Source organism: Epithele typhae (genome assembly GCF_022376455.1).
Source record: "Epithele typhae strain CBS 203.58 chromosome Unknown BXZ73scaffold_18, whole genome shotgun sequence".
In the NCBI taxonomy this organism is placed as follows: Eukaryota; Fungi; Basidiomycota; class Agaricomycetes; order Polyporales; family Epitheliaceae; genus Epithele; species Epithele typhae.
In genome coordinates, this window is record NW_025954209.1 from 48,131 (window position 1) to 73,079 (window position 24,949).

The following is a 24,949-nucleotide window of genomic DNA, read 5'->3' on the forward strand; positions in this document are numbered from 1 at the left end:
CTAAAGACACCAAAGCTCACAACAACGGCGGCATACTTACTATTTCGGCGGTTGCAAGGAGCCGCCAGCACTGGCGGCTGTGGCGTCGGAACGGGTCCGCCGATCACATATAAAATGCTTTGAACCGGTACTGTGTGCGAAAGCGACGACAAAACAAAGCTCGGAACGAATGTTCAATGGACTCCACAGTCAATCAAGCACGGAACCTAGACAAACCAAATGGTCTCGTCAGCGCTCATCCGTGCCTGGCTCAGCGTGCGTCCACTCACCAATCATACATGCAAGCATCTTCGCCACGAGCACAGCCGAGCGGCCTCACGTGGAGAAGCGCATCCACACCTCTGCGAGCCCGTCGGCGGTCTTCGTGGGCAGCGCCCACAACGGGAGGAAGGCCTTCACCTCCTCGAACGCAGGAATGCGCCCCGAGCCTTCCGGTACGCCGACGCCCGCACTCGCGTACTCGGCATACTCGCACGCCGCGCGGCCTGTGATCGCCCCGTCGTTCGGCAGCGCGTCGTCGGACTCCCATCCGACCTCGACGACGAACTCCTGGCCCCACTCCCGGCTCCACAGCCGTGCCTCGCGTATGCCGCCCGCAGGGATCTCGTACCCGCCTTGCATACGCATCGTGCCCCACGGCGATGGCGTAGCAGGGGCGCGGCGGTCGCGCGGGTGGACGTGGAAAAATGTTATCGGGCGGTCGAGGTAGAGACGGCAGCCGCGGGTATTCGTGCCGCGCACGCGTATGAGCGCGCGCGTGTCGTTCAAGCGGGAGGTGTGCACGTCGAGGTACTTGTGATTGGGGTGAGGGAGGAGTGAAAGGGTGGAGTTGCCAGGGGATGGGTATAGGTCGGTGAACCAGGAGCAAGTCATGAGGTCAGGTCGCAACCCCTGTGGATCGCAAGTCAGGTTGTTCTCCGAGGTGTGAGAGGACGGGATGGTTGGAGTGATGAAGCGATTGATGTATCCGTCGAGGCCGGTGAGCGCCGTACTGGCACGGACGATGCTGGTGCCGGAAGAATAGCCGGATGACGGGGTCAATTCAACGGACTGCTGGAAGTAGACGCGGAAGGGCCACTCGAGGGTGAAGGGGAAGGCGGTCCAGCAAACGAATACAAGCACGATGAAGAGGGCAAATAGAATCGTGTTGAGACTTCTCGAGAGCTTGTGTGCAAAAGGCATGATAGGGACAAATGTCAGGCTGGAGAAAACCGCCAGCATCAGGTACACTGTCGAGATGTTGCGTGAATATCACAACACGCCAAAAAACAAGCCGAGGACGCACGTGTCAGGGCGGGGCTGCCGTCCACCAGAGTGTGCATCATGGCATTCAAAAGCAAGGTCTCGAGTTGGAACAACACGATGGCGTTCATCGGCACGAGGAATATCAGCTGCAAGATCCACCACCCGTATTCTTCAGCCGGCTGATTGGTGGACTTTAAGCTGCCAGGCGCATCGAGCGTGATGTATTCGTGGCCGCCTTGAGTTGTGCGACGATGTTGATGCATAAGAGGGGTGATCTCGGTGGGGTCCGTTTCAACCTCTTGACCGTCTTGAATTTGATCAGCGGAATGGTCTTCTGCGGTGGGCGCCGTGTACATGACTCCGTGCACCTGTCGGCGACTGGGGACCTCCCCCTCCAAAGACGCATTCTGCTCCGTTGGAGAAGTGAACAACTCACTGCGATGACCGAGTTCGTTCCCTGGATCACGTCGGCCAACAGCGCGGAGGAGTTCAAGGATGCCTGCGAGCCAAGCACCAAGATACAGGAAGGTTGCGAGGTACAACGACCCGATGCTAAGTCGGGCGATAGCCACTGTTGAAGCGAGAAGGAGAAGCCAGCTGAATGCAGACAGGGAGATGATGACTGCAAGCTTCTGTGAAACGAATGTGGGGGGAATCAAGTAGTGAAGGACTTGAAGAGGGGTAACCAGCGTTAGGTACGAGATGGCGAGGAACGCCGTCATGACAGCATAGGCTCGGGAGTGGACGATCTATAGAGCGGTGAGTTTTAGCGGCAAGATGTGATCACATGGACTCACCAAGGGATTAAGGCATAGAAACCCTGTGATCACCCCCGCGTGCACCAGTGCACAGATAACAAGGGCAATCCAGAAGCGTTCCCAGCCTGCCACAGCTTTGACGACCAGCTTGAGCTTCCCTCGTGCTCCTTGATAATGTGGTGCAAATTCTTCGGCTAGCACCTAGAGTCAGTCTAAAACACGACGAGAAGTGCCGACAGGACTGACTTGACTGCTCTTTGGCGACAAGCATGACCCATGCAATTAACGCGATCAAAACGATGGGCCCGACCACGAGGAGAACGACGTTGAACGCATACAACGCACTCATTGGGACAATGAGCAAGGTCCGACCAAACACTAACCCGCTGATTAGTGATGCGCGAGAGCAGTCGAACGATGCATTCACTTACGATCTAAGTAGACCGACGGCCGAGCGTCGACGCTAGGCGTTGCATCGTTCAGCATAGCATCTCCCACTCCAAGTGTTGTCTCCATCATCGCCCAGAGTGCCTTGCGGCCTTGCCCTTCCCCCATACCCGCGATGGAGTCGCGCGGAGTGTGATAATACGCACGATTCTTGTAGAAAGCGAAGTCGACGCCTTGCATTCCCGGGATCTTGCCTTTGAGTCCACGAGCGTATATTTCATAGTCGGTTGCGCTGCGAATGAACCCAAGGGAGAAGGCGTCTGATGTCAGAGAGTTACCGTGAGGATGTGTCACCCCATTGCCCGCAACACTACGTGCTGCTCCATATCCGGTACTACGGAACACGAGGGGCCGTCTGAATGCACAGGGCTATCAGCCGCAGGAGTTGGGTTACGAGTTCACAGACACTGACCCGCCGGAAGCTGCACCCTCCAAATTGACAAAAGTAGAGGTAAGGTTGGACCAAGGATGCTCGTAGAAGGCATGAGCGCCGTTCAAGAAGTCCTCCTCGCCGTTATTGAAGAAGAAGATAGCTGTTCGTCGCGGGCGCTGCCGAGAATAAAACTCGGAAAGCTCCAAGAGTGTGGCTAAACCCATCCCGTCGTCGGTGGCACCAGGGGCCGTCGAAACTGAGTCAAAGTGACAGGAGAAAAGAACACCATCAGACGAGGGATGGGTGCCATCGATCTTGAGGAGAACGTTGTTGGCCTCAAAATACACCGTGTAGTTTCTGGAAGGCGAGAAGGTGACGTTGGAATTCAAGTCGTTGGAAAGGTGCACATGTTCGTGTTTCGCCGCGAGGGGAGAGAGACGATCGAGGATGTATGCACGGACTTCGTCATTTGCATGGGAAATGAAAGGACGAGGCCGAAGAGTGACCTCAAAACAGCAGTTTCAGCACGTGGAGAATACCCGCCCACTTCCACATGAACGGCTTGACGTGGTGACGAGGTCAAGCGAGCAACCGCACACATACATCGCCGAGCAACGTAGCTGACAAGCAAAGCGCAACATACCTTGTTCAACGCCGCATACGCCGTCTCCAAGTTCAAACCCTTAGTATCCCGGGGGATAGATGGCAAATTGTCGAAATTGAGTACGTTGATAAATACAGCTGCGTAGAGGACGACGACAAGAGTGGTTATTTGGGATGTTGAGAAGCGGAGCAAGGCTCCGGCACTCAACCGCATGGCGAAGTCTTCTAGCTCGCCGTGGAATATGCAGGGCTAGGCCAGGAGAATATGACGACGAAAGACGTCGTACCAGTAGAGAATAGCGAGGGCAGCACGCAGTGGAGAGAGGAAGCCGTTGCGCTCCTAATGCTGGCTGGAGCGAGGCTGGAGTCCTGGACGTCTGGACAGTCGCGGCAGGTCGCGGCGTTCGCTTCCAGGCGGCCCGCGCGACCACCGGCAACGTCATCGGTGATTCGGTGTTGTGACAGTACGTGACGGAACCAATGAGCGCCTGTCACAGTCACACATCCCGACAACGCGCCCTGGCCGAAAGGCTGTCATCCACATCGCAGGCGGCATCCTCAAGGTGAGTATCCCTCTTTATGCATCAGAATCGCTTGGAATTGGTCCTGGGACGAGCTTCATACACGTTGGAAGGAGTTGCTTTGGAAGGTTTGGCGGGGAATGGGCTGGATGGCCGGGCGGGCTTGAGGATGACGCCAGGAAGGCGAAACGACCGTCCACGCATACTCAGGAACAACGCGGGTCTACACGTCCCTATGGATTTTTGTTGTGGAAACAGAGGGATTAAGGACGCCAGTCCGCAAGCAACAAGCCTCGTCCCAGGACCATCACCGAGATTTACCATTACAACCGCTTATTTTCTGTCCTCAGACACACTCCGTCAACAATGGCCCCCACCAAGACTGCGAAGGGTAAGACTGCGGCGAAGGGTACGTTCACGGCTGCCTGCTTTTTGTCCGCACGTCTCAACGACCGCATGGTCGATAGGCAACGCGAAGGATGCGAAGGCCGCGAAGGCCAAGTCCGCGAAAAAGGCTGCACTCCATGGCACGCACGCCCACTCTGCGCGCAAAGTGCGCACCTCTGTCTCCTTCCACCGCCCCAAGACCCTCCGCCTTCCTCGTGCGCCCAAGTACCCGCGCAAGTCTATCCCCCATGCTCCCCGTATGGACCAATTCAGGACGATCGTCTCGTGAGCACATGCCTTCCATTTACTGCGCAGAGCGGGTCCTTACAATCGTCCGGCGGCCAGGCCACTGAACACGGAGTCGGCAATGAAGAAGATCGAGGAGCACAACACTCTCGTCTTCATCACTGACATCCGGGCGAACAAGCGTCAAATCAAGGACGCCGTTAAGAAGCTCTACGACGTCCAGGCGGCGAAGGTCAACACTCTCATCCGGTGCGTCTGTTGCTACGCTATGCTATCTCCGTGCTCAAATTGACGTATGTTCATAGTCCTGACGGCAAAAAGAAGGCGTACGTCCGGTTGACAGCCGACCACGACGCGCTGGACGTGGCGAACAAGGTGCGTGGACCTCGCGCATATGTTGCGATTGTCGTGCTCATGCAATATGTTCAGATCGGCTTCATCTAAACGGCCGTTGTCTGCTTACTGTCGTCTGCCCTTCGCTACACCCACGCTATGTACTCTGAGCCATTAGTGCCACCAGCCGCTTTCCCCATGACACTACATTCTGTATGCATACGTTCCAATGCCATACGACCATGCAAATGCAAACCATGTGTGTGGCGCACTGTTCATGCACCCAATGCATGCTGTCCGACGAATGCTGTTTCTGTTCACGTCGCCATGTAGTCGCCAATGCTAGGCGCTTACTATGTTCCACGGCCCACTGTTTGTCCTCGACCACGATGAACCCTTTTTGGCTCGTGTTCATGCCCCTGGTAGATCCATATACCAAGTCTCATTCGATACATGCGGTACGTCTGTACCACTTTGACTTGTATCTGTCATGCACTGACTGACGATGGTGTTGTTGTTTCGGGCACTGGACCCGCTTTCAGATGACGGCAAGCAACAGCCACTGCAGGTCGGTACTCTCCGAGCCGTTGGAAACCTATAGTCCCAGCGACGAGTGTTGTTGCTGCCGCTTATACACTCCGAGTTTAAACGAGGTCTTTTGGAAACCCTCTTAACGACAATAGGACTCCGGTCTCACTGTGCCCAAGATGGCAAGCCGCTATCAACCCCAGCGTGTGCGTTGTGGAGCCAAGCGTGGGCCCTCGTGCTGTCAGCTCGGCGCTGCTGGGAACGCCGGAGAGAGCTATGAAAAGATCGCGAGGGCGGATTGCTGCCGTTCGAACTTCTTGTTCATCGACCACGACCTTCAAGTCGCCCACCGCCGCCTTCCCTCTCCCTCCCTCCTCTCCGCCCTCCCCCCGCACGTGCGTGCTGCTCGGCCGCACACCCACACTCTTTAAGTGAAGACATTCGTTCCCTCAACGATCCTTCAAGACCAACACCCTCTTTTGCCCCTGCACACATCCACCATGATCTTCGCAAGCATCACCGCCGCCCTCGCCCTCGCGTCGGCCGTCCGCGCGCAGCTCACGCCCTCCAACCTCGTCGCAGCTTCGACCTCTGGCTCGCTTTCTGCCATCAAGTACACCAAGGTCGGCGGCTCGGGTTCGTACAACCAGGTCACGGACATCATCCCTGGGACGTTCCCGACATGCAGCGCGAACCCGTTCTGCGTCACCAGCCCGAAGCAGATCAGCGGTGAGTACCGACTCTTGCTATTGCGCGGCTTCCGTTGCCACCGCGCGGCGTCAAAGCGTGGATTGGTTGTCGCGCGGGCCCGGTGATGCAGTGGGAAGCGCTACTTCTCGCTGATTCCGGAGCCGGACGGAGCGCGAAGGCCGCCTCGTCTTGAAAATTGCACACGCGCGCATCCTGACCACATGGCACACCGCCGTCGCGATGGGATTGGCGGAACGAGACTGAGGTAGACCCGCTTGTCCCGCAGGAAACCTCGCGCCATTTGATGACGAGATGACGATCGCCTTCCGCGGCCCACTTAACCTTTACAATATCGCCGTATTCCAACCTACCAACTCCTCGGGGTCGACTTGGAAGCAGGTCAGCTCATGGGCGGCGGACAAGAAGCCGTCCAACTTGGTGTTCATGAACAACAAGGGTGGCTCCAAGAGTGGGGAGTGGTCTAGTGCGTATTTCCCTCACCTTGCCCGCATATAACCGCATGTATCCAACGTACCGTTTTCAATCAGTCTGCGCGGGTGCCAGTCAGTCGTATGCCAACGGCGACTGGACTGACGCTGCCTCCTCGCCCAACGCCGAGCTTGCTCCCGGTTTCCTGCCCGAGACTCAGGAAGTGGTACGTAATCGCTATCCGTGTGCAGTACCTACGTGGCTGACGTCGAGACAGAACATTGTCACGAACACTTCCTGCGCCGAAGAGGCATGCGACGGATTCTCTCGTGGCACCGCCAACCACGGTTGGGCAGCGAGCAAGATGTTCGTGATGACCTTCGACATGCCCGCCTCCTCGAACCCGGCCAACGTCCCCGCGATCTGGGCCCTGAACGCGCAGATCGTCCGCGCGGCCCAGTACGGCTGCAACTGCCGCGGGGTCGGCCCCGGCGGGTGCGGCGAGCTCGACATCCTCGAAACCGTCGCGGGCCAGGACGTCACCCACGCGATCTCGGAGATCTACTCGCCCAAGGGCGCGACCGGCTCCGGCGCGAACTTCTTCGCGCGCCCGCAGAGCGGCAAAGTCACGTACGGGGTCGTCTTCGACGTCAAGACGGACGCGATCGCCATCCAGCGCTACACCGAGTGGGATTACACACAGACGCAGCTCGCGCGCAGCGCCATCGACGGCTACCTCGCCGCGCCGGCGATGAACGTCGCATTCGGGGGCGCGAACGGGCGCAGGGCGGACATGCCGCGCTCGGTGTTCAGCGCGCACCGCCGTCGCCGCCACAACTGAGGTGATCCTCTCAGTGCTTTGTGAGGCGGCCGGCCTGGTGCATGTGTCGCCCTGTGTATTTCCTTTATTACTGGTTCCTGTTTATCGCTGATATCATTGTTCACTGAGACATATTGTTGTAGACTCCATACCTCGCGCTAGTCGCCCCAGGCTGCACGCGTGCAGTACGCTGTATCCGATTTCTGTATCGCGTACTGCAGTGCCGTGGCACGCTACGCAATGCGATGAGTCAGTTCTCTTGCTATCAATCCCTACCTTCATGCGTGCATCGGCGCCTGTTCCGCGAACGTTTTCGTGTAACTTTTGTAGCATAGCGCATCATGTACCATGGACCCACTGGTCGAAGAAAGCAATGTCGCGTATACGCTCCGTAGGGCTGGTCTCACTAAGCAGCTTCTTCGACACCATGGACTGAAATTGCTAGGGCTACATGCGGTGCGAAGACCGGAACTGTCGTGCTACTATTGACTACAAGTGTGATAACCTCTCCGACGGAGCGCGATGCTAAAAGTCCTTATCTAAGCCGCATATATGCGCGTTTCGTGCGATCCCTTGACCGACACTCTGGATGCGCAAAGGTGTCAGTATCAATCGGTCCAATCGAGAGTGGTCCTTACGCTTCAGAGACGACTTTTTTCTGTTCCAGAGTCTGCCTCGCCATCTCCGTCAGGGATGGTAGATGAACGCAACAGAGCCTCCCTAATGATACTGGAACCCAACGTTAGACATCTGAACGGTGGTGATCAAGGACTACTTACCGCTGCACGGCTTCCACTTCCTTCTCGATCTCATCTGGACGTGTTATTGATCCTTGATGAAGATGCTCCTCTAGTTCGTACCACAGGTCGACGATAGGTAGGAGGGAAACGGATCGGGTTCATTCATGAGCTGTGGTGACTGGACGTGAGGGGCTGAGTCGCAGGCGCCCAGGTGCGCTGTGGATGCTTTGACGTGGAGCGGAGGCTCAGAGGTGTCGTCCACAGTGTGGTGATCCTGGTCCATATCCGAAGGCTGGTCTATGGTGAACAATTAACAATCGTTGTGCAGTAACACTTCAACGATGAACACACCTGCAGGACATTTGGCAAGCCCGGGCTCAAGCCTAACCTCAAAGATTTCCTCTTTCTCCTCCTCCTCTTTCAACCCCTCAAGGTACAGACGATAGAGCTCACGTGCGTGAGCCATGTCTGACGACCAGTATTCCCCAAGTTGTACAAAGGCTTCCCCGCGAAGACGAAAGGATCTCTTCGAGTCCCATCCAGTCGCTTGAGGCTTCACCCGGACTTCGAGCCCTTCAGTGGGCCAGTGGCAGCAGTTTTGAAAGGGGAACGGAGTGGGATAAGTACGGATGGGCTCTCTCTTATCCGGATGGGTGTCGTTCGGGAAGATGGGCACACAGGTCTCCGGTCCAACAAAGAACTCTTCTTCCAAAGGTGGGAGGACGTTGCCGATGAAGCTGACGACATAGCAATAGTGGCTCTCTCCAGGCACCGGGAGACCAAGCCACTGGTGGTGGGGTTGCTCCATGAACGGGTGTCCATACACAAGTTACAGGTGCCACTCACCTCGGTGATATATACCAGGTAGGTCTTTGACGCAACTGCGCTGCTGCTGCAGAGGCGATGGGGTCTTGTAGATGCTCGACCATTGAGACGGGATCGATACGCATGGCGGCGTACATGTAAGGAGCAGGGGCAAACTCTGCCACAGCAGACTCGTCCATGACTAGCGACAAAGAGGGAGGGGGAAGACGTGGGTGGTGTTGAGGTGGATCATGCATATGGTCGTGCTCTCCCAATATGACGCCCAGTATTTGCTGTTGTTGTGGCTTTTCGCCACCGGGCCGGCTCCTAGGCCTCAGATCCCAGATCTCACAGTCTCGCCGGGCGGGCGGCGCATCAGTAACTTCCAAACTCCGTGGATCTCAGGGATTTCAGGGATCCAAATGGGGGCTTTAGGACGTCCAGGAGTTCATGAATACGCATACACAGAACATCACACAGGGTAGTGCTTATCACCCAATTAATTTTGGCACAACTACGAAATATATGTGTGTGCCAGACGCAGACATTAGTACGGTTGCGCGGGAGGTCGTGTACAAGACAATGGCAGAAAGCAAGCACGTCCAGGCGCACGGCTAAGGATGTGTTCACATGCGTCCACTAGTGGGATGCAGCGGAGGTGGATGCGAGACACGCCAATTGTGAGCGTGCACAAGTTGTGGCCCGATATCTGGACAATATAGTGTGCACCACCACACTCGCCGCTGTGTGGCATTCAGCGCGACGCACTCAAAATGGCGACGGTATGGAGGGCGTTTTTGAGACATTCAGAGATGGAGTCTGTGAAGATGTGGATAGTGAGCCGGAGTGTGGGGCGAGAGGAACTGAGGCACGGAGGCTCACCCCGAGGGAGGGAGAGACTGGAAGGCGGGCCCACCGCATGCACGTATCTGCACGGTTCCGCACGAGAGTGGGTAGGCCGTGAGAAGATGGCACACGGAGGGGATTCGGGCTGCTCGCGAAAGTGTCAGACAAGGAGAGCTCGATGCGGATATGCATACTGGAGGGTTCGGAGTCAAGTGGGGCGGGATTCTCTCGAGCCTGTCCTGTTCCGGAACGTGACGTTCAAGCCGGACGACCCGACTACGAGAGTCTACGACGCAAGAGGTTCGAAGCTCGGTGTCAAGGTTTGACAGTACTCTCGACCCCGCCTGTGCGCGCGCGCTCGCGCAGGCCGCCATGGCAGTGTTGGCCTCCGTCTCCTGAAAGGGCGCATACCGATGAAACCACGACCGACCACACGGAGACCGACTAGCACAACGCGAGCGTAACGTTCGAAGACAAATCCTGTATTGCTGTACCCATCTAAGTATTGCGACCATAATTCCGTTCGGCATCGTATGTCTTGTCCTGTGGGATGTCTAGTGCAAACTGAGCATGCTGGCCCGAGTGCAGCATGCACACTGTTGCGCTCAATACCAAATTGACCTAGTCCTGTGTACGGGAACCATCGGCGCCGTTTGAATCCCGTCGAGCTCGTCGGCACATCCTTCAACCCGCTTCGCCAGATCCCAGAGATAAAAGTCAATGACGACGCTGCTGATTGCGTCCTCGGCCTGCTCTCCGCCGCTACTTTCCGCTCGGACGAGCTTCACGATCTCTTCTCTCACCCTCTCGACCCCAACGATGCTGGCCACCCGGATGCTCAGCTCTTCTTTCGACCCACTCTTCAGCGGGGTATGGGCTTCGAGGAGGAGGATCTGTGGGACGCGGTAGTCGGCGAACATCGTTAGCTCTTGGATCTTCGGGCCGGACGGGAAGACTGGGTGCCGGTCGGAGGGAGATGCGGGGTAGAGTGCGGCCCAGGTCTCGGCAACGAGGATTTGTGCGCGTTTCCAATGCGCACTGTACATGAGCGAGGGAGAGCTAAGTAAAACAGCGTGACGATGAAAGCGGGGGTCAACCAAACCTCGTCGGCCGTTGTACACATGCTCATCACGAAAGGAAGGAAACGTCTCCGTCACCATCTGGACGAGCTGGAGGGCAGTGCCGCAGTCATTGTACCTCTTGCGGAACGCTTGGACGAAACCGTAAAATGACCCATCGAATTGCTATCGACGAGATCTATGATGAGCCAGAGCGTCTTGAGATAGAAAGAACAACCTACCGAACGTAGGATATCCCCATTCTCACGAAGAATGGACACTCTTTCGGATAGCAAAGGAATTCCTTCGTCCGACTGTTCCGCCATACGGAATATGTGCGCGACCATGGAATCGGGACAGCGGGAAGGAGAAGAGTAGAATTCGGGATCCGTTACTGGCAGGCCCGCTTCCAAAGCTGCACAAATACCAGTAAACGTTGGCCTAGGCTATTGCGGAAGCCGGGGCAGACAGACCTCGATTGACGGCAGCGACGAGCGACCAGTATCCTGTGTGGACGACCTGCTTGTCCGATTTCCAGCCTTCGCGCCATTTTATCCCAAAGCGCCTCGGGGTGCCTTCCAGCTCGGACCAGAAGCTGAAGTTCAGGGACGAGATGAGGAAGATCCAGTCGAGGAATGAGCGCGTGGAGGGGCTCGCCCACGAAAACGGCTCTTCAGGGCAGATATGCAAGGCGTGGTCTCGCCAACTGCGTGGGACATAGGCCTCCCGGTGCATTCGGGAATGGATCTGGCATATGGGCGGCAGTGTCAGCGTTTGCTCGTACGCGAGTACGCATGAACGAAGTGGGAGCACGCGACCATGCGGGATATATGGGCGGTTGGTGCTGCACGGAAGGGAGACGTGTAAACAAGCTAAGCACTCACGTAGCGGGCAGCAGATGTGATGCCATCTTCGTCGAGTTTCACCAGGTTGATTTCCTAACGAATGCGTCGGTACGAAAGAGATCAGAGAGCGCGACGAGACGTACCTGCAATGCCCATCTTGAGCTTCTCAACACCGGATTAACGCATGCAGGATCATCATCCTCCGCCGAGGGAGCCGCCATGTTCGGCTTTTCATACCCTTTGAGATTCGTCGAAGGGGTGCCGAACTCCTGGTGTTCGTTGAGAGAGACGGTGATTGTCATCTTAAAGGGCCGAGGTATCGAGTAGCGACCACGATTTATGACTGGGGGGATATGTGTCGCGTGCAGGGGCGTGGGTGTACATTTTGCCAGACGTTGTCGCAGTCAGGAGTGTGGTAAGAGCCAAAGAACTTACCATAACCCCAGGCTAGGGCTCCGTTATCTCATCGCGCTCCAGCGCCCAGCGGCTTCCGAAATAATCGCGGCGCGCGTCCTCCTCCTTTCTTCTCCGCTCCTTCCCCTTTGGTTCACGATTGCGCGATTTCCCTGAAGATACCGAAGGCGCAGAACATCCAGCTCTTCAAGGATGGGTACAAGGTTAATATCCGCCTGCGCGCTGCGCGCATTTCGTCTTGCACCTGAGCTTGACGCGTCCCTTCCTGCAGCAAATGTCTGGCCTGGAGGATGCGGTATTGCGCAATATCCAGGCAGTAGCGGAACTCTCGGATCTTGTCAGGACGAGCTTTGGTCCCAACGGTGCGTGCTACATTTTTCCCCGTTCGCGTAGTGAGCCATGGACCGGACACGCAGGGAGGAATAAGCTTGTGATCAACCATCTGGGCAGGCTTTTCGTCACCTCCGATGCTGCGACGATCATCCGTGAGATCGAGGTCGTCCACCCGGCAGCAAAGCTGCTGGTCATGGCATCTCAAGCTCAGAGTCTGAGGTACGCTCGACCACTTCCTCCAGGATTCTTCCCAAACCCTTGCATTCTCCTATCAACTTTGTCATTCTATTGGAAGAAATATAAGCTTATCAGGGAGCATAGATGGGCGATTCTACCAACACCGTCGTGATCCTTGCCGGCGAGATGCTCAAGAAATCGGAGCAGCTCTTGATCATGGGTCTTCATCCGAGTGAAGTCATCAAGGGCTACGAGCTCGCATCCGCAAAAGCTCTCGCAGAGCTCGACAGTACGTTTCTAGTCGTCTCCGATGGGAGAGAAGGCTAACTGATCACGCCAGACCTCTCAACATCATCCTTGCCCTCTCCTCTCACGCAGACGTCTCTCGCACCGCTCTTAAGCCCGCGATCGCGTCAAAACAATATGGCTTCGAGGATCAGCTTGCGGGGCTGGTTGCGGAAGCATCGCTTGCCGTTATGCCGCCAAATCTGAAGAATTTCAACGTCGACAACGTTCGGGTGGTGAAGATCATGGGGGAGTTTGTCGGGGAGCAAGGTTGTGCGGGGAATGGTTTTCGGTCGCGAGCCTGACGGTGAGTTCTTCGCTTTGCATACGAATCCATCTACAACTACTGTGTCGCAGGTGCCGTGAAGAAGGTGCAAAAAGGCAAAGTTGCCGTTTTCACGTGCGGTCTCGACATATGGAATGGATGGAAACTGACCGACTCAGCACTATGCTTTGTAAGGTGACCTGCCCTGAAACTGAGTGTAGCTGGAAAACAGGCTGAGCACCAAAAAATCGGATCGTCGGACTGGTCTGATGAGGGTCAGATGTCGGACAGCCCAAAAGTCTGACTTTCTGACAAATCTGACACATGCAAAAATTCTGACGTTCATCGCGCTCTCCCTTTAGGGGAGACGCCGAACCGCTCTCTCTCTCTCTCCTCTCATACCTCCAAGCCATCGTCATCAGCACTACATCAGCAGCCCCGACGACCAATAGGTATGCCCGAGTCCACCGCGCCCTCCCCTCTAAACACGACCCCTCGTACTGCTCTCCCCTCATGCGGAATAGAACACCGTGCACATCGCGTGATCTGGGCAGGTGGGTTTGCTTCGGCGCCCGGTGCGTGTACTGCACGCCTGCTCGATATCTGCAGCCTTATGCGCTTTTCAGTGTGTATCATAGACTAGAACCACCCATAGGATTCAATGCATAACGCGAGTGTATGCCTACATTTATGATAGTGTGTCTAGACTCTACATCAATGAATGCATTCTGACATATGTTCCGTGTTACCGTCGCCGCCCGCTTGCTGAGTCCTGAGTTCTGACTGAACTGGCTGGCCTCAAACGGTCCTTACCTCGCCGCGCCGGCAATGAACGTCGCGTTCGGGGGCGCGAACGGGCGCAGGGTGGACATGCCGCGCTCGGTGTTCAGCGCGCACCGCCGTCGCCGCCACAACCGAGTTGATCCTCTCAGTGCTTTGTGAGGCGGCCGGCCTGGTGCATGTGTCGCCCTGTAGATTTCCTGGTCCCGTTTATGGCAACATCATTCCATATTATTGTAGACTCCATAGTACCTCGCGCTAGCCGCCCCAGGTGCAGTAGTATGCTGCATCCGATTTATGTATCGCGTGCTGCAGTGCCGCACGCTACGCAATGCGATGAATCAGCTCTCTTGCTATCAGTGCCTACCTTCATGCGTGCATCTGAGCCTGTTCCGTGAGCGTTTCCGTGACTTTGGTAGCACACTGGCGCATCCGAATATATGGGCCCGGTCGAAGATTGAACAACGTCGCATATGCGCTTCGTGGGACCAGTCTCACTAAGCGGCTTCTTCAACACCATGGACTTAAATTGCTAAGGCTACATGCGACGCGAAAACCGGAACTGTTGTGCTTCTACTATTTACTACAAATGCGATAATCTCTACCGACGGAGCGCGATACTACAAGTCCTTATATAAGCCACACATATACGCGCTTTGTGCGATCTCTTGACCGGCGTCCTTCCGCTTCAGAGATGACTTTTCTTTGTTCCGAAAGAAGCCTCGCCATTTCCGTCTGCGACAGTAGATGAACGCCGCAGAGCTTCCCTGATGATACTGGAACCCATCATTAGACGCCTAGACTGCGATGATCACGGACCGCTTACCGCTGCACGGCTTCCACTTCCTCCTCGATCTCGTCTGGACGCGTTATTGATTCTTGCTGAAGATGCTCCTCTAGTTCATACCATAGGTCGACGATGGGTAGGAGGGAAACAGGATCGGGTTCGTTCACGAGCGGTGGCGACTTGACGCGAGGCGGATTTTGGACGCCAGGGGTTGAGTCGCAGGTGCCTGGGTGCGCCGTGGATGATTCGGCGTGACGCGGAGGCTCAGGGTGTCGCCCGTATTCGAAGGCTGGTCTATGGCGAACAATCAGAAATCGTTGCGCAGCACCACTCCAACGACGAACGCACCTGCGGGACATTTAAGCCTAGCCTCCTTTTCCTTTTCCTCATCCTCTTTGTCCAACTCCTCAACGTACAGACGATAGAGCTCACGTGCACGGGCTATGTCCGACTGCCAGTATCGCCCAAGCTGTATCCAGCCCTCCCCGAGAAGACTAAAGGACCTCTTCGAGTCCCATCCAGCCGCTTGGGCTTTACCCGGACTTCGAGAGTTGGGGTGGGCCAGTGGCAGCAGTCTTGGAAGGGGAATGGAGTGGGATGCGTGCGGATGGGCACTCTCTTATCCGGATGGGTGTCATTCGGGAAGATGGGTACACAGGTCTCCGGTCCAATAAAGAACTCTTCTTGCGCAGGCGGGAGGACGTTGCCGATGAGGCTGACGGCACAGCCATAGTGGCTGCTTCCGGGAATAGGGAGACCTAGCCACTGGTTGTGGAGTTGCTTCATCAACGGATGTCCATAAGTACACAAGTGCGCTGGGTGCCACTGACCGCGGTGATATATACAAGTAGGTCTTTGACAACAATTGTGCTGCTGCTGCAGAGGCGATTGGGTCTTGTAGATGCTCGACCATTGCGAGGTGATCGATGCGCATGGCGGCGTACGCGTAAGGGACGGGGGCAAACTCTCTCACAGCAGACTTTTCCATAACTACACGACGAAGCGGGAAGGGTCGCCAGTAAAGACGTGGGTGGTGTCAAGGTGGATGGTCGCATCCGACTCGCACTCTCCGGTATAATATGGACACCTAGTATTTGCTGCTGTTGTGCTCGCCCTCCTGAGTGACATTCGTGGACCGCCGCGACCCCTCTCTCTCTCTCCTTGGTCGTCCGCCCCTGTGGAGTTCTGCGTAGGCCTGAGCGCTACGGATGCTTACTGAAGCGAAGTGCGAATGTTGAGAGTTCTCGCGCGCGTGAACCTCATCACTTTTCTCTCTCCCGCTGCACACTCTTGTCGACTTTTCCGGCCCACCCTCCACCCCCTTTTGGTGCTTTGAGGGTCTCTCCGTCACACGACGAGACACTCTCGCGCTCCGGTCGACACCGCACAATCGCCTTGGCGTATGTAAGGCTCGGCTGTGCGACCCTCCGGTGCAGGCTTCGAGGCATCTCTCCCGGCCGGCCCCACAAGTATTGTCTCAGGCTGCATCTTCACTTGTCAAATACTGCACAGCCAAATAGCTAGAGTTCGTTCGCAAGCAGAGACTGTTGGACTATTACTGCGTGTCGTACTGTACCAGCGCTTAGTCATCACGTAGATAGCCGCCGTCGGGCGGGCCGCCTCTCATCCCGCACTCGAGCCTCACACCGCGTTTGCCCTTCCCCACCACCTCGTTCTCCCCCGCGTCCGTCTGTACCCGCCTCCCGGTGCCCATAGGGACCAACCGCGTCGTATCGACCGCCTTTATCCCCTCGTCCGACCTCGTCCGAGCCGCCGACATCTAACAGAGACCACTGTACATGCCGATCGGAGAATACGCTTCGGTCCCCGTCATTCTACTAGTCCCGACCCGAAACCGACGACAGGTGCTATGTCAACTGTACTTAATGCACTGGTAACCACAGCCGCTCAGGCGCGCTTTGTCGGACGACGACCTGAACTTCAACATTTACACCAAGCATGCATTTTTGTTACAACAGCACTGATTTTCGGGCAGTCAGGGCGGGGACGCGCGGTGTTGTGCATCCGGCGACGCCTCGGATTCGGCTGCCGCCGCGCGTCCCGTCGGCGAGCTCATGCGGCATCTATAAGTGAAACCGATTCCGGTGCACTGCGACCCACATGCGTCCGCTCGCACTGAGCCTCCGCCCCTCCTCGTCCGGCGCGGCATCAACCCATATAAAACGCCTGGCCGTCGCACGTCGTCTTGCGTACTCCTCCTCTCTTCCTCTCAAGCTCAAGCTTCCTACCACGCCAACACTTCGGACCCGACCTCCCACCGGACGCCTCACGAACGCGATGGCCATCGGGTGCACCGAGACGAAGGGCGCGGCCCGAGGGAACGTCAGCGTGGAGAAGCGCACGACGGTCGAGTGGGTGAACGACCAGCCGCCGGCGCACCACCTCAACCGGACCCAGACGCTCTTCACCAACCCATGGGACTCCTGGCGGGCGGTCAACTGGCACGACTGGCCCAAGGTGCGTGTTCTTTCCTGCATCCCTTTCTCTCCCTTGGGCCGCCCCGCCGCCACGCGCTCCGACCACATGGCCACGCGCGCTGACGCGCGCACCCCGCAGGCCGCTTTCCAGGCAATCACCCGCGACCCAAGCGTGCCCAAAGACCTCGCGACGCTACTCCCGACGGTGAAGCCTGACTGGGGCATGGCCCGTCCGGAGGGCGCAAAGGCGACGTGGCTCGGGTGCGTCTCTCCGTTCGTGCCGCCGCGAACCGACCTGACTTTGCGCGGGGGCGTATGTGCGCATTTCCGGGAACAGACACGCGGGTGGCTGGTTGAGCTGCCCGCGCCCGAGGGTGCCGCGCGCGGACCTAGAATCCTCTTCGACCCGGTGCTCTCCAACCGCGCCTCGCCGTCCCAGTGGGCCGGTCCGGCGCGCCTGCTTCGTGAGTCTACCCCATCCCTCAATCTGGTGTCACCGTAGGAATACCAACGTGCGCTTTGCAGCCCCACCTGTTGTGGCGGAAGACATCCCGGAAGTCGACGTGCTTGCGTTCTCGGTATGTTCTTCGCAATGCGGTACTCGCGGGCGCCACTGATGACCAATTCGTAGCATAACCACTACGACCAGTGAGAATCTCGCACAGCGCGTTTGGGCCTACTTCGGCTAACATGTTTTAGCATGGACTGCAACACCACCACGACCGTTTTCAAGAACCACCGGCCACAAATCTTCGCGCCGCTCGGGAACCGTACCTACATCAAGGCCTTCGGATCCCCGAGACCCACATCAACCTGCACGACTGGTGGGAGGATTCCTCCGTGACCGTCGAGCTCCCGGCCAAGGACACAGACGCCCCGCGCGTCCCTGCGTCGTTCACGCTCGCGTGCACGCCGGCGCAGCACACCGCGGGGCGCACCGCGTTCGACCGCTGGCAGTCGCTCTGGTGCGGCTGGGTCGTGCAGGAGCACCTGCAGGCCGCGGCGGCCTCCGACCCGGGGCGCGCGCGCCGAAGCAGATCTACTTCGCGGGCGACACCGGCTACCAGACTGTCATGGCGGCGAGAAGGAGAAGGAGCGCGCGACCTGCCCCGTGTTCGCGGAGATCGGGAACAAGTTCGGGCGGTTCGACCTCGCGCTGCTTCCCATCGGGTGGGTTTGGACCTCTCGAGACGGCTGCTCTCGTGCTGACGAAGTGGGGGACAGAGCGTACAAGCCCCGGTGGATGTGGTCGGGCCTGCATGGGTCGCCCGCGGACGCCGTGGACATCTTCAAGGACGTCAAGGCGGAGCGCGCCCTTGCTATGCACTGGGGGTGAGCGCGCATTTCGGTTATTTAGAATGTGTAGAGCTGATAACGCCTTGGGCGATTTGCAGGACATTCAAGCTAACGATCGAGGACATCATGGAGCCACCCAGGTTGCTCAAAGAGTCCTGCGAGAAGGAGGGCATTCCTGAGGGCAAGTTCACGACTTGTAAGTTGGGAGAGACAACGGTGGTCTAGGGAGTGTATTAGAACGGCTCCCGAATTTCTGCGCGACGAGGGTACCTTGGTAGTACTGGGCTGTTAGACTGAATAGCGTATATTGTATACTTGAACCTAGTGCTGCATAAACATGACCGGACGCCGACCTCGTTCCACCCAAGTCTTACAACTACAGCCAGAGGGAGACAGAGAGAGATAAACAGCAACCCTGCGATCCCTCTCTTCTCCGGGTCGCAGCGGGCCGTTGACGCCGATGCCAGCAAGGAGCACAGGCGCCCTGAAATTCACCTCGGCGATGACGAGCGACGGTCTCAACCAGCTCGACTCTCGCTCCCTTTGAAGCCGCCTTCCCCTCCCCTCCTCCTCTCAAAACATGCTCCAGGCCGCGCTCAGAGCCTCCGCCACCCGCGGCGTCGCCCGGCCCCCCCTCGCCTTCCAGGCTGCGAGGGGGTTCGCGTCGAAGAAGAAGAAGTCGACGATCCCCAAGCCTCCCCCGCCACCTGCGCAAGCATCCTCTCAGCAGGCCCAAGCCTCCTCCCAACAGGCCCAAGCGAAGCCCGGAGCTGCACCTGAACCTGGACAGCCGGCGTCCGCCCCGACTCCGGGAGAGGAGCCCGCACCAGCGTTCACGTCCCAGTCGGTCCCCAGCCTTGACTTCGCGCCCGGCGAGGGCGAAGAGGAGATGCAGAGGGAGCGGACGGGGGCGCGGTCGTCCAAGGACTCGCTGTCGAGCATCGAGCGCCGCCGCCGGTTCCTGGGCCGTGTCTCGTTCGCGATGGTGCTCCTCGGCGCGGGCGCGGGCGCGTGGTACGCGGGGCGGGAGTGGGAGGACGATGAGCTGCAGGCGCGGCACATGGTGCGTTCCGGCGTGCGCGTACATTTCGCGTGTTTGCCCGTGTGCGCGATGGCTGGACATCCTCCTGACGAGCTTGCAGTCCCGCGAACAGGCTACGCACAATCGGTGGGAGCGAATGAGGGCGCGGTTCACCGGGGTGTTCGACGTGAGTCCTCGCCCTCAGTTTTCCTATGCCCTCGAGCGCAAGTTCATTCTTGTCGTAGACTTTCACAGAACCACTCTGGCCCGAACTCCTCCCGCCACCCTTGCAGGGCCACATGCACAGGGACTACACTCTCCTCGTGTCCATCGACGACCTGCTTGTAGCGTCTACGTGGGATGTGAGCACACTGTTCCAGCTGGTGAACTGATGTGCCCTAATGAATCCGTCCATCACAGCGTCAGCACGGTTGGCGAACAGCCAAGCGTCCCGGCGTCGACTACTTCCTCGCCTACCTCTCTCAGTTCTACGAGGTTGTGATTTTCACCACCCAGCAGTACTACGTACGTACCCGCTATGAACCATCTGCCTTCACGCGCAAACCCTTTTCGTGCCGTAGACTGCGTTGCCCGTGGTGGAGAAGCTGGACCCATACCAGTTCTTCATCATGCACAAGCTCTTCCGTGATGCCTGCCGCTCAGAAAACGGCCAACCGGTGAAGGACCTAAAGTACCTCAACCGCGATCTCTCCAAGGTCATCCTCCTCGACACCCACCGCGAGCACGTCACGCCGAACCCCGAAAACGCGGTGATCGTCCCGAAGTGGGCCGGGGACCCGAAGGACCGCGGGCTCGTCGCCATGATCCCCTTCCTCGAATGTGAGTGCCCACCAAACGCTCACTCCCATCGTGCGCTGACGCGCGCGCCCGCGCCACGCAGCGATCGCGATCTTCAAGACGCAGGACGTGCGCCCCATCCTCGAGGCGTACGACGGCAAGAACATCCCGATCGAGTGGGCGAAGAAGGAGGCGGAGATGAAGCGCAAGCACGTCGAGGAGTGGGAGCACTCCCGCAAGGGCCTCTCGCGCGGCGGGATGACGCTCAGCAGCCTCTTCGGCAGCTCCGACCCGGTCCGTCGCCCCCCACCCCGTCCCTTTTGTCCCCCGCTCACCCCGTTCTCCAGCAGCAACAGGCGTCGGGCTCGCAAGCCCCGCCGACGTACCTCGAGCAGAAGCGGCTCGAGGCGCAGCACCAGTACCTCGAGGAGCAGGAGTACCTCAAGAAGAACAAGGCCTACTTCGACCAGCTCATCAAGGAGGAGCAGGAGGCCGCCGCGCGCCAGATGCCCTCCACGTTCTGGGGCGCCGCGCAGGCGATGATGGGCCCGCCGCCCGCCGCGGACGGCGCACCGCCCACTCAACAGGGCGCGGGCGCGCCCGGGGCCGCCGCGAGCTCGGCGGTCGTCGCGGCGGCGCCCGCTGGCCAGCCGGCCAAGGCGCCGTGAGCGGGTGCGGCATGGCACGGACGGGAGGGGCTCATCACCACTCGACTAGATATTTAGTGTATTTCAGGCTAATCTACGACATCCCCATACGCTTATGCGCCCTTCTGAGTGCGCTCGGGCTTGCAGTACCACTGGTCACGGTGATGCAGGACTGACAGATTCGGAGGTGACTGCCGCGGTTCCTGTGCGTGCTGGTATCAATCACTCCGACCTCTTGTGGAGCCTTGCACGAAAGACCTGACGGCTTGACAGATGTGTACGGTCGTTAACGCCTGTTCACACAGTTTAGGGAACGCAATACATGTGCAACGAGCATGTACCCGGCAGATTTGTTGGAGCGAATCAGCAGCACCCATCCTGGTGGACAAGCAGTTCAGCTCGACGCCACTTGATTCTTCACATCACTGTACATATCCTGGTCTTTACACGGCACCACACGTTGTGGAACGCAACGCCTGCAGCAAGCACGAAGTATATTGAAACGAGCACCGAGACATTGAAGAGTTACGAGAAATACTCGAGCGCGCCGGTTGCGCGGCGCGCTCTTCCGCGACACGACCGCCGTTGAAGGACGTCGCGTGCTTCACCTCATGACACGATCTATCTAGCAACACAGTCTATCGCCGAGCACCAACCACCGTCACCAACGGTCTCTTCACCAGATGCGCGTCTCGAGGAGGAGGTCGCTGCTGCCCTCGAGGCCAATGCACGCCTTGAGGAACGTCTCGAGCGCGTTGCGCTGGCGGTTGAGCGAGTTGACGACGTCGGTGCCGGGCTTGACGAGCGGCGCCTTGAGCATGTACGAGAGCAGGAGAGGATCGGGTAGAGCGGCTTGAACTCCTTGCCGGCGGTCGCGTCGCGGTACTTGACACGCGTGAGGAGCTCGGTGAGGATCGCGAGGTCGAGAATGAGCGGCGTCGCGAGGAGGGAGTCCTGAAGAACAGGCAGTCAGCTGGCGCTCAAGCAGGAAATACGGACGCAACGCACCTCGCACTCGTTGAAGATGTTGATCGTCGAGCGGCCGCCGCAGAAGATCTCGGAGTAGTACTCGTCGATCGCACGCTTCGAGTCGCCCACCGCGGGCACGTACTTGATGACGATGACGTGGTCCGGGTGCTCGCCCTTGGCCTCCTTCGAGCCCGCGGGCGCGCCCGCCTGGGGAGGCTTGAAGAGAAGCGCGTTCGCGGAGACCATGTCGTCGACGACGGAGCTCTTGGAGATCTCCTTGCTCTTGAACTGGCGCTCCGCGGACAGGTTTTGGCCGTCGTTGTTGCCAAGGTGGTTGTAGGAAGCGATGGAGAGCGGCTTGATGCCGGCGTTGACGAGGAACTCGGCGAAGACCGACTTGAGCTTGGTCTGGCCGGACTTGAGGTCGTCGCCGCCAATGAAGCTCTGGTGGCGCTCGGCGAGCTCAATGACACCGGGAACGAAGGTGTTCTGGGGCGCGCCGTTGACGAAGGGCTCGCCCTCGAGGATGGCGCGACGGCGAATAGCGTGGAGGGGATACCTCGGATGCGAGCCCTTGATCGCGGCGAGGAGGTTGGTCGCAGTGTCGTTCACGCCCGGGATGATGTCCGAGTAGCGCTCCGTGTTCGCGGTCCAGAAGACAACGACGCGGTCGAGGCCGTGCTCCGCCTTGAAGTTACGGATGTCCTGGCGAATGTGCTCGAGGTGGGCCTGCTTGTCGGTGCCGGGCAGGACGTTGTCCGCACGAGCCTCCTGGTTGGCGGCGATGAAGTCGGGGTAGTAGATCGACGGGAGGGGCTTTCCGAGCGCGGCCATGTGGGGCATGACCTGGCGCTGGAGGTCCCAGTCGAGGACCTGGGAGCGCTTCATCGCGTCGTCCATGCGGAAACCGGAGATGTCCCAGCCGCCGAGGACGAGGTCATTGGGGTGGACCATGGGCATGACGTCGGAGATGGGGACATGGACGTCCTTGCCCGTCGCCGGGTCTGCGCCGATCCGAACGGTGGACGCGCGAAGGAGAGAGCCGATGTAGTTGGGCTGCTGGACGCCGGACTTGGTGTGCCAGATGATGTTGTGGCGGTTGGCGAGGATCGTCGCGGAGAGCGTCGACCCGTTATTGCCGCCCCAGCCGATCATCATGAGACTGTACGTGCGAATATGAGCATGCGAGTTCACGAACGGTTGGTGTGTGCGCAAAATGCGAGTAGCACGCGCAAAGTGATGTATGTGAGAAAAATAAACTCACCCAGTCTTAGCGACCTGGCGCGCCGTCTGGAACTCGACAGGCTTCTCGGTGGGTGTGACGATGTACTGACCCTCGACGACGGTGACATCGGCGCCGCGGTTGACGAACTTGGAAGTGATGTACTCGTTGGAGTACGACGTGCGGTCGGATTGGACGACAATGGGGCTCGTCCGCGAACAGCCGTCGGGTGGATGGGAAGGACGGACTCCAGCTGGGACTCAGGAGTGCTCGTACCGTTGGAAGACATAATGAAGTAGAGTGAAGACGATTGGGGGAAGGGGAAGTTAATGCTTTATTAGACCGTCGCCGGAGGTGTGTTTGCTTCCTCGATGGCGATTGTGAGAGCTCCCGAGTTGGTTCGAGTACATGCACCGACGGAGGGAGCGAGATGGGGAGACGAGAGGAAGATAAGGGGGCAAGAGAGGATGCGCGAGGTCTTATATACGTCGAGGAACGTGTCGAAGACGAAGCGGTACGCGCCGCCGTCGGCCGGCTTTACCCTTCCTGATCCGGTATGTCAGAAATCACTCCCTCCGTTCCGCGCGCCCCGCTGCGCACCCTACTCCCTCCCTTCCCGCCCCGTTTCAGTGGCTTTCTGCCCATGCCGTGCCCAGAGCCCAGCGCGCCGTGCGCAATCGAGCGAGGACCACGATCATACTGTCTACTCAGCCAGCGCGCGCTGTCAGGAAGGAGCGGCGCCCCCTGATCAGCTCTCCCCGGAGTTGGTCCAGAGTTGATGCCCCGCTATCTCACCCATCTCCCCCAATGTCCGCGCCATGTCGAGAACAAATCGCGGTTCAAGCGCCAATCATTGAAAGTGGGACGACTTGTTTTGCGTTTTATTTTCGCCGCCAGGCTCTGCCGCGAGGATGACCACGTCGAGCGCACGCAGACGACGGCGCCGAGGGTACCCACAGGCGGGACGTATTAAATGCCCCGAACCCCAGAAGTGTAGCGGCGGATGCTCTGAACATGGAAGAACATGGCCTCCGCCCACACGTTATCGGGGGTGCCTTCGATCGGCCGGCGCGACCCCCGCCATCGTGTCGTCTCGCCAATCTCGAGGTGGAGCTCGGGCGCAACAGTGCTGCGCATACGCCATCCCTCAACTGCCATCCAGACCAATGCACGACCATGCGCGAGGAGCCCAAGACACGGCAAAGGGGAACTCACAAGCGGATTGGTGGTCCACCATCATAACGTGGTTAATGCATTCCTTTCATCGCCTTCCCAGCACGTAACAAGCGAGCGCCAGCAGAGCTGGCCGTGCGGCGTGGATTCCGGGGCCCTTGCGGCTGCTGTCCTGATTGCTCGATCGCGCGGAATAGCCAAGGAAGTGGCTCGGGTAATGGCCATCCTCGCGCGACAGTTTGCAATGTGTACACTGACCCCGCGCCTGGGTATTCTGGCGGATAGAACAGAGCACTCGGATCGAAGAGAACTCGAGCTGGGGTCCTTTGGGGATGAACACGTTGTAGAGCGAACGGTCAACTAATCTGACAACGCCCGTCTCGCTTCGCTCCTCCGCGGCTGTCCGAACTTCGCGACCCTCAGACAGATGCGACCAGGAAGTTGCCGCCTTCAGGTGTTGGATGTCAGCGAGAGCGACTCCAGACAAGTGTTTCAGCCACCGCGATTAATTCTGGATGGGTTATCATGTGGAACGCAAGAGTATGGTGTCAATCTGCATGCACGCGTACCTGTATAGATCTACAGAAAGTCACCAGTCTTCATAACGCAGCAGTGAGAGGCAAGGAAACTAGTAGCACAGCGCAGATGGAGAGCAAGGAGAGCGGAGGGCG

The 24,949-nt window shown here is 58.4% G+C and overlaps 9 protein-coding genes across 9 annotated transcripts; 5 read left to right on the plus strand and 4 right to left on the minus strand.

The window, feature by feature from the left end:
- Window positions 1-315: 315 nt before the first annotated feature.
- BXZ73DRAFT_45516 (uncharacterized protein) lies at window positions 316-3,640 on the minus strand (the record flags this gene model as incomplete). The annotated part of the gene is made up of 7 exons (XM_048019524.1): window positions 316-1,229; window positions 1,286-1,994; window positions 2,043-2,197; window positions 2,250-2,381; window positions 2,435-2,805; window positions 2,863-3,329; window positions 3,467-3,640. The coding sequence occupies 7 exons, from the start codon at window positions 3,638-3,640 to the stop codon at window positions 316-318; spliced, it is 2,922 nt and encodes a 973-aa protein (XP_047878721.1).
- A 673-nt stretch (window positions 3,641-4,313) lies between these two features.
- Window positions 4,314-5,024, plus strand: BXZ73DRAFT_89492 (ribosomal protein L23/L15e core domain-containing protein; the record flags this gene model as incomplete). The annotated part of the gene is made up of 5 exons (XM_048025296.1): window positions 4,314-4,356; window positions 4,415-4,619; window positions 4,680-4,829; window positions 4,886-4,955; window positions 5,010-5,024. 5 exons carry the CDS (start codon window positions 4,314-4,316, stop codon window positions 5,022-5,024), a joined length of 483 nt encoding a protein of 160 aa, XP_047878722.1.
- Window positions 5,025-5,941: 917 nt separating this feature from the next.
- Window positions 5,942-7,401, plus strand: BXZ73DRAFT_89493 (putative TOS1-like glycosyl hydrolase-domain-containing protein; the record flags this gene model as incomplete). Its single annotated transcript, XM_048025297.1, has 4 exons — window positions 5,942-6,170; window positions 6,418-6,615; window positions 6,680-6,786; window positions 6,838-7,401. The coding sequence occupies 4 exons, from the start codon at window positions 5,942-5,944 to the stop codon at window positions 7,399-7,401; spliced, it is 1,098 nt and encodes a 365-aa protein (XP_047878723.1).
- Window positions 7,402-10,375: 2,974 nt separating this feature from the next.
- BXZ73DRAFT_45440 (uncharacterized protein) lies at window positions 10,376-11,894 on the minus strand (the record flags this gene model as incomplete). Its single annotated transcript, XM_048019514.1, has 5 exons — window positions 10,376-11,014; window positions 11,071-11,243; window positions 11,302-11,575; window positions 11,713-11,766; window positions 11,817-11,894. The coding sequence occupies 5 exons, from the start codon at window positions 11,892-11,894 to the stop codon at window positions 10,376-10,378; spliced, it is 1,218 nt and encodes a 405-aa protein (XP_047878724.1).
- A 467-nt stretch (window positions 11,895-12,361) lies between these two features.
- Window positions 12,362-13,346, plus strand: BXZ73DRAFT_76819 (TCP-1/cpn60 chaperonin family-domain-containing protein; the record flags this gene model as incomplete). The annotated part of the gene is made up of 6 exons (XM_048022515.1): window positions 12,362-12,449; window positions 12,504-12,639; window positions 12,663-12,699; window positions 12,742-12,886; window positions 12,976-13,152; window positions 13,240-13,346. 6 exons carry the CDS (start codon window positions 12,362-12,364, stop codon window positions 13,344-13,346), a joined length of 690 nt encoding a protein of 229 aa, XP_047878725.1.
- Window positions 13,347-14,749: 1,403 nt separating this feature from the next.
- Window positions 14,750-15,073, minus strand: BXZ73DRAFT_100500 (uncharacterized protein; the record flags this gene model as incomplete). Its single annotated transcript, XM_048014592.1, has 2 exons — window positions 14,750-15,008; window positions 15,063-15,073. The coding sequence occupies 2 exons, from the start codon at window positions 15,071-15,073 to the stop codon at window positions 14,750-14,752; spliced, it is 270 nt and encodes an 89-aa protein (XP_047878726.1).
- A 1,939-nt stretch (window positions 15,074-17,012) lies between these two features.
- BXZ73DRAFT_89494 (N-acyl-phosphatidylethanolamine-hydrolyzing phospholipase D) lies at window positions 17,013-18,673 on the plus strand (the record flags this gene model as incomplete). Its single annotated transcript, XM_048025298.1, has 10 exons — window positions 17,013-17,192; window positions 17,304-17,417; window positions 17,490-17,616; window positions 17,678-17,730; window positions 17,784-17,800; window positions 17,852-17,876; window positions 17,954-18,117; window positions 18,149-18,322; window positions 18,377-18,484; window positions 18,547-18,673. 10 exons carry the CDS (start codon window positions 17,013-17,015, stop codon window positions 18,671-18,673), a joined length of 1,089 nt encoding a protein of 362 aa, XP_047878727.1.
- A 355-nt stretch (window positions 18,674-19,028) lies between these two features.
- BXZ73DRAFT_45533 (NIF-domain-containing protein) lies at window positions 19,029-20,935 on the plus strand (the record flags this gene model as incomplete). Its single annotated transcript, XM_048019528.1, has 7 exons — window positions 19,029-19,511; window positions 19,591-19,656; window positions 19,715-19,831; window positions 19,890-19,994; window positions 20,051-20,309; window positions 20,371-20,561; window positions 20,624-20,935. 7 exons carry the CDS (start codon window positions 19,029-19,031, stop codon window positions 20,933-20,935), a joined length of 1,533 nt encoding a protein of 510 aa, XP_047878728.1.
- Window positions 20,936-21,590: 655 nt separating this feature from the next.
- Window positions 21,591-23,394, minus strand: BXZ73DRAFT_76822 (Myo-inositol-1-phosphate synthase; the record flags this gene model as incomplete). The annotated part of the gene is made up of 5 exons (XM_048022516.1): window positions 21,591-21,725; window positions 21,806-21,868; window positions 21,923-23,045; window positions 23,148-23,312; window positions 23,354-23,394. 5 exons carry the CDS (start codon window positions 23,392-23,394, stop codon window positions 21,591-21,593), a joined length of 1,527 nt encoding a protein of 508 aa, XP_047878729.1.
- Window positions 23,395-24,949: the final 1,555 nt, after the last annotated feature.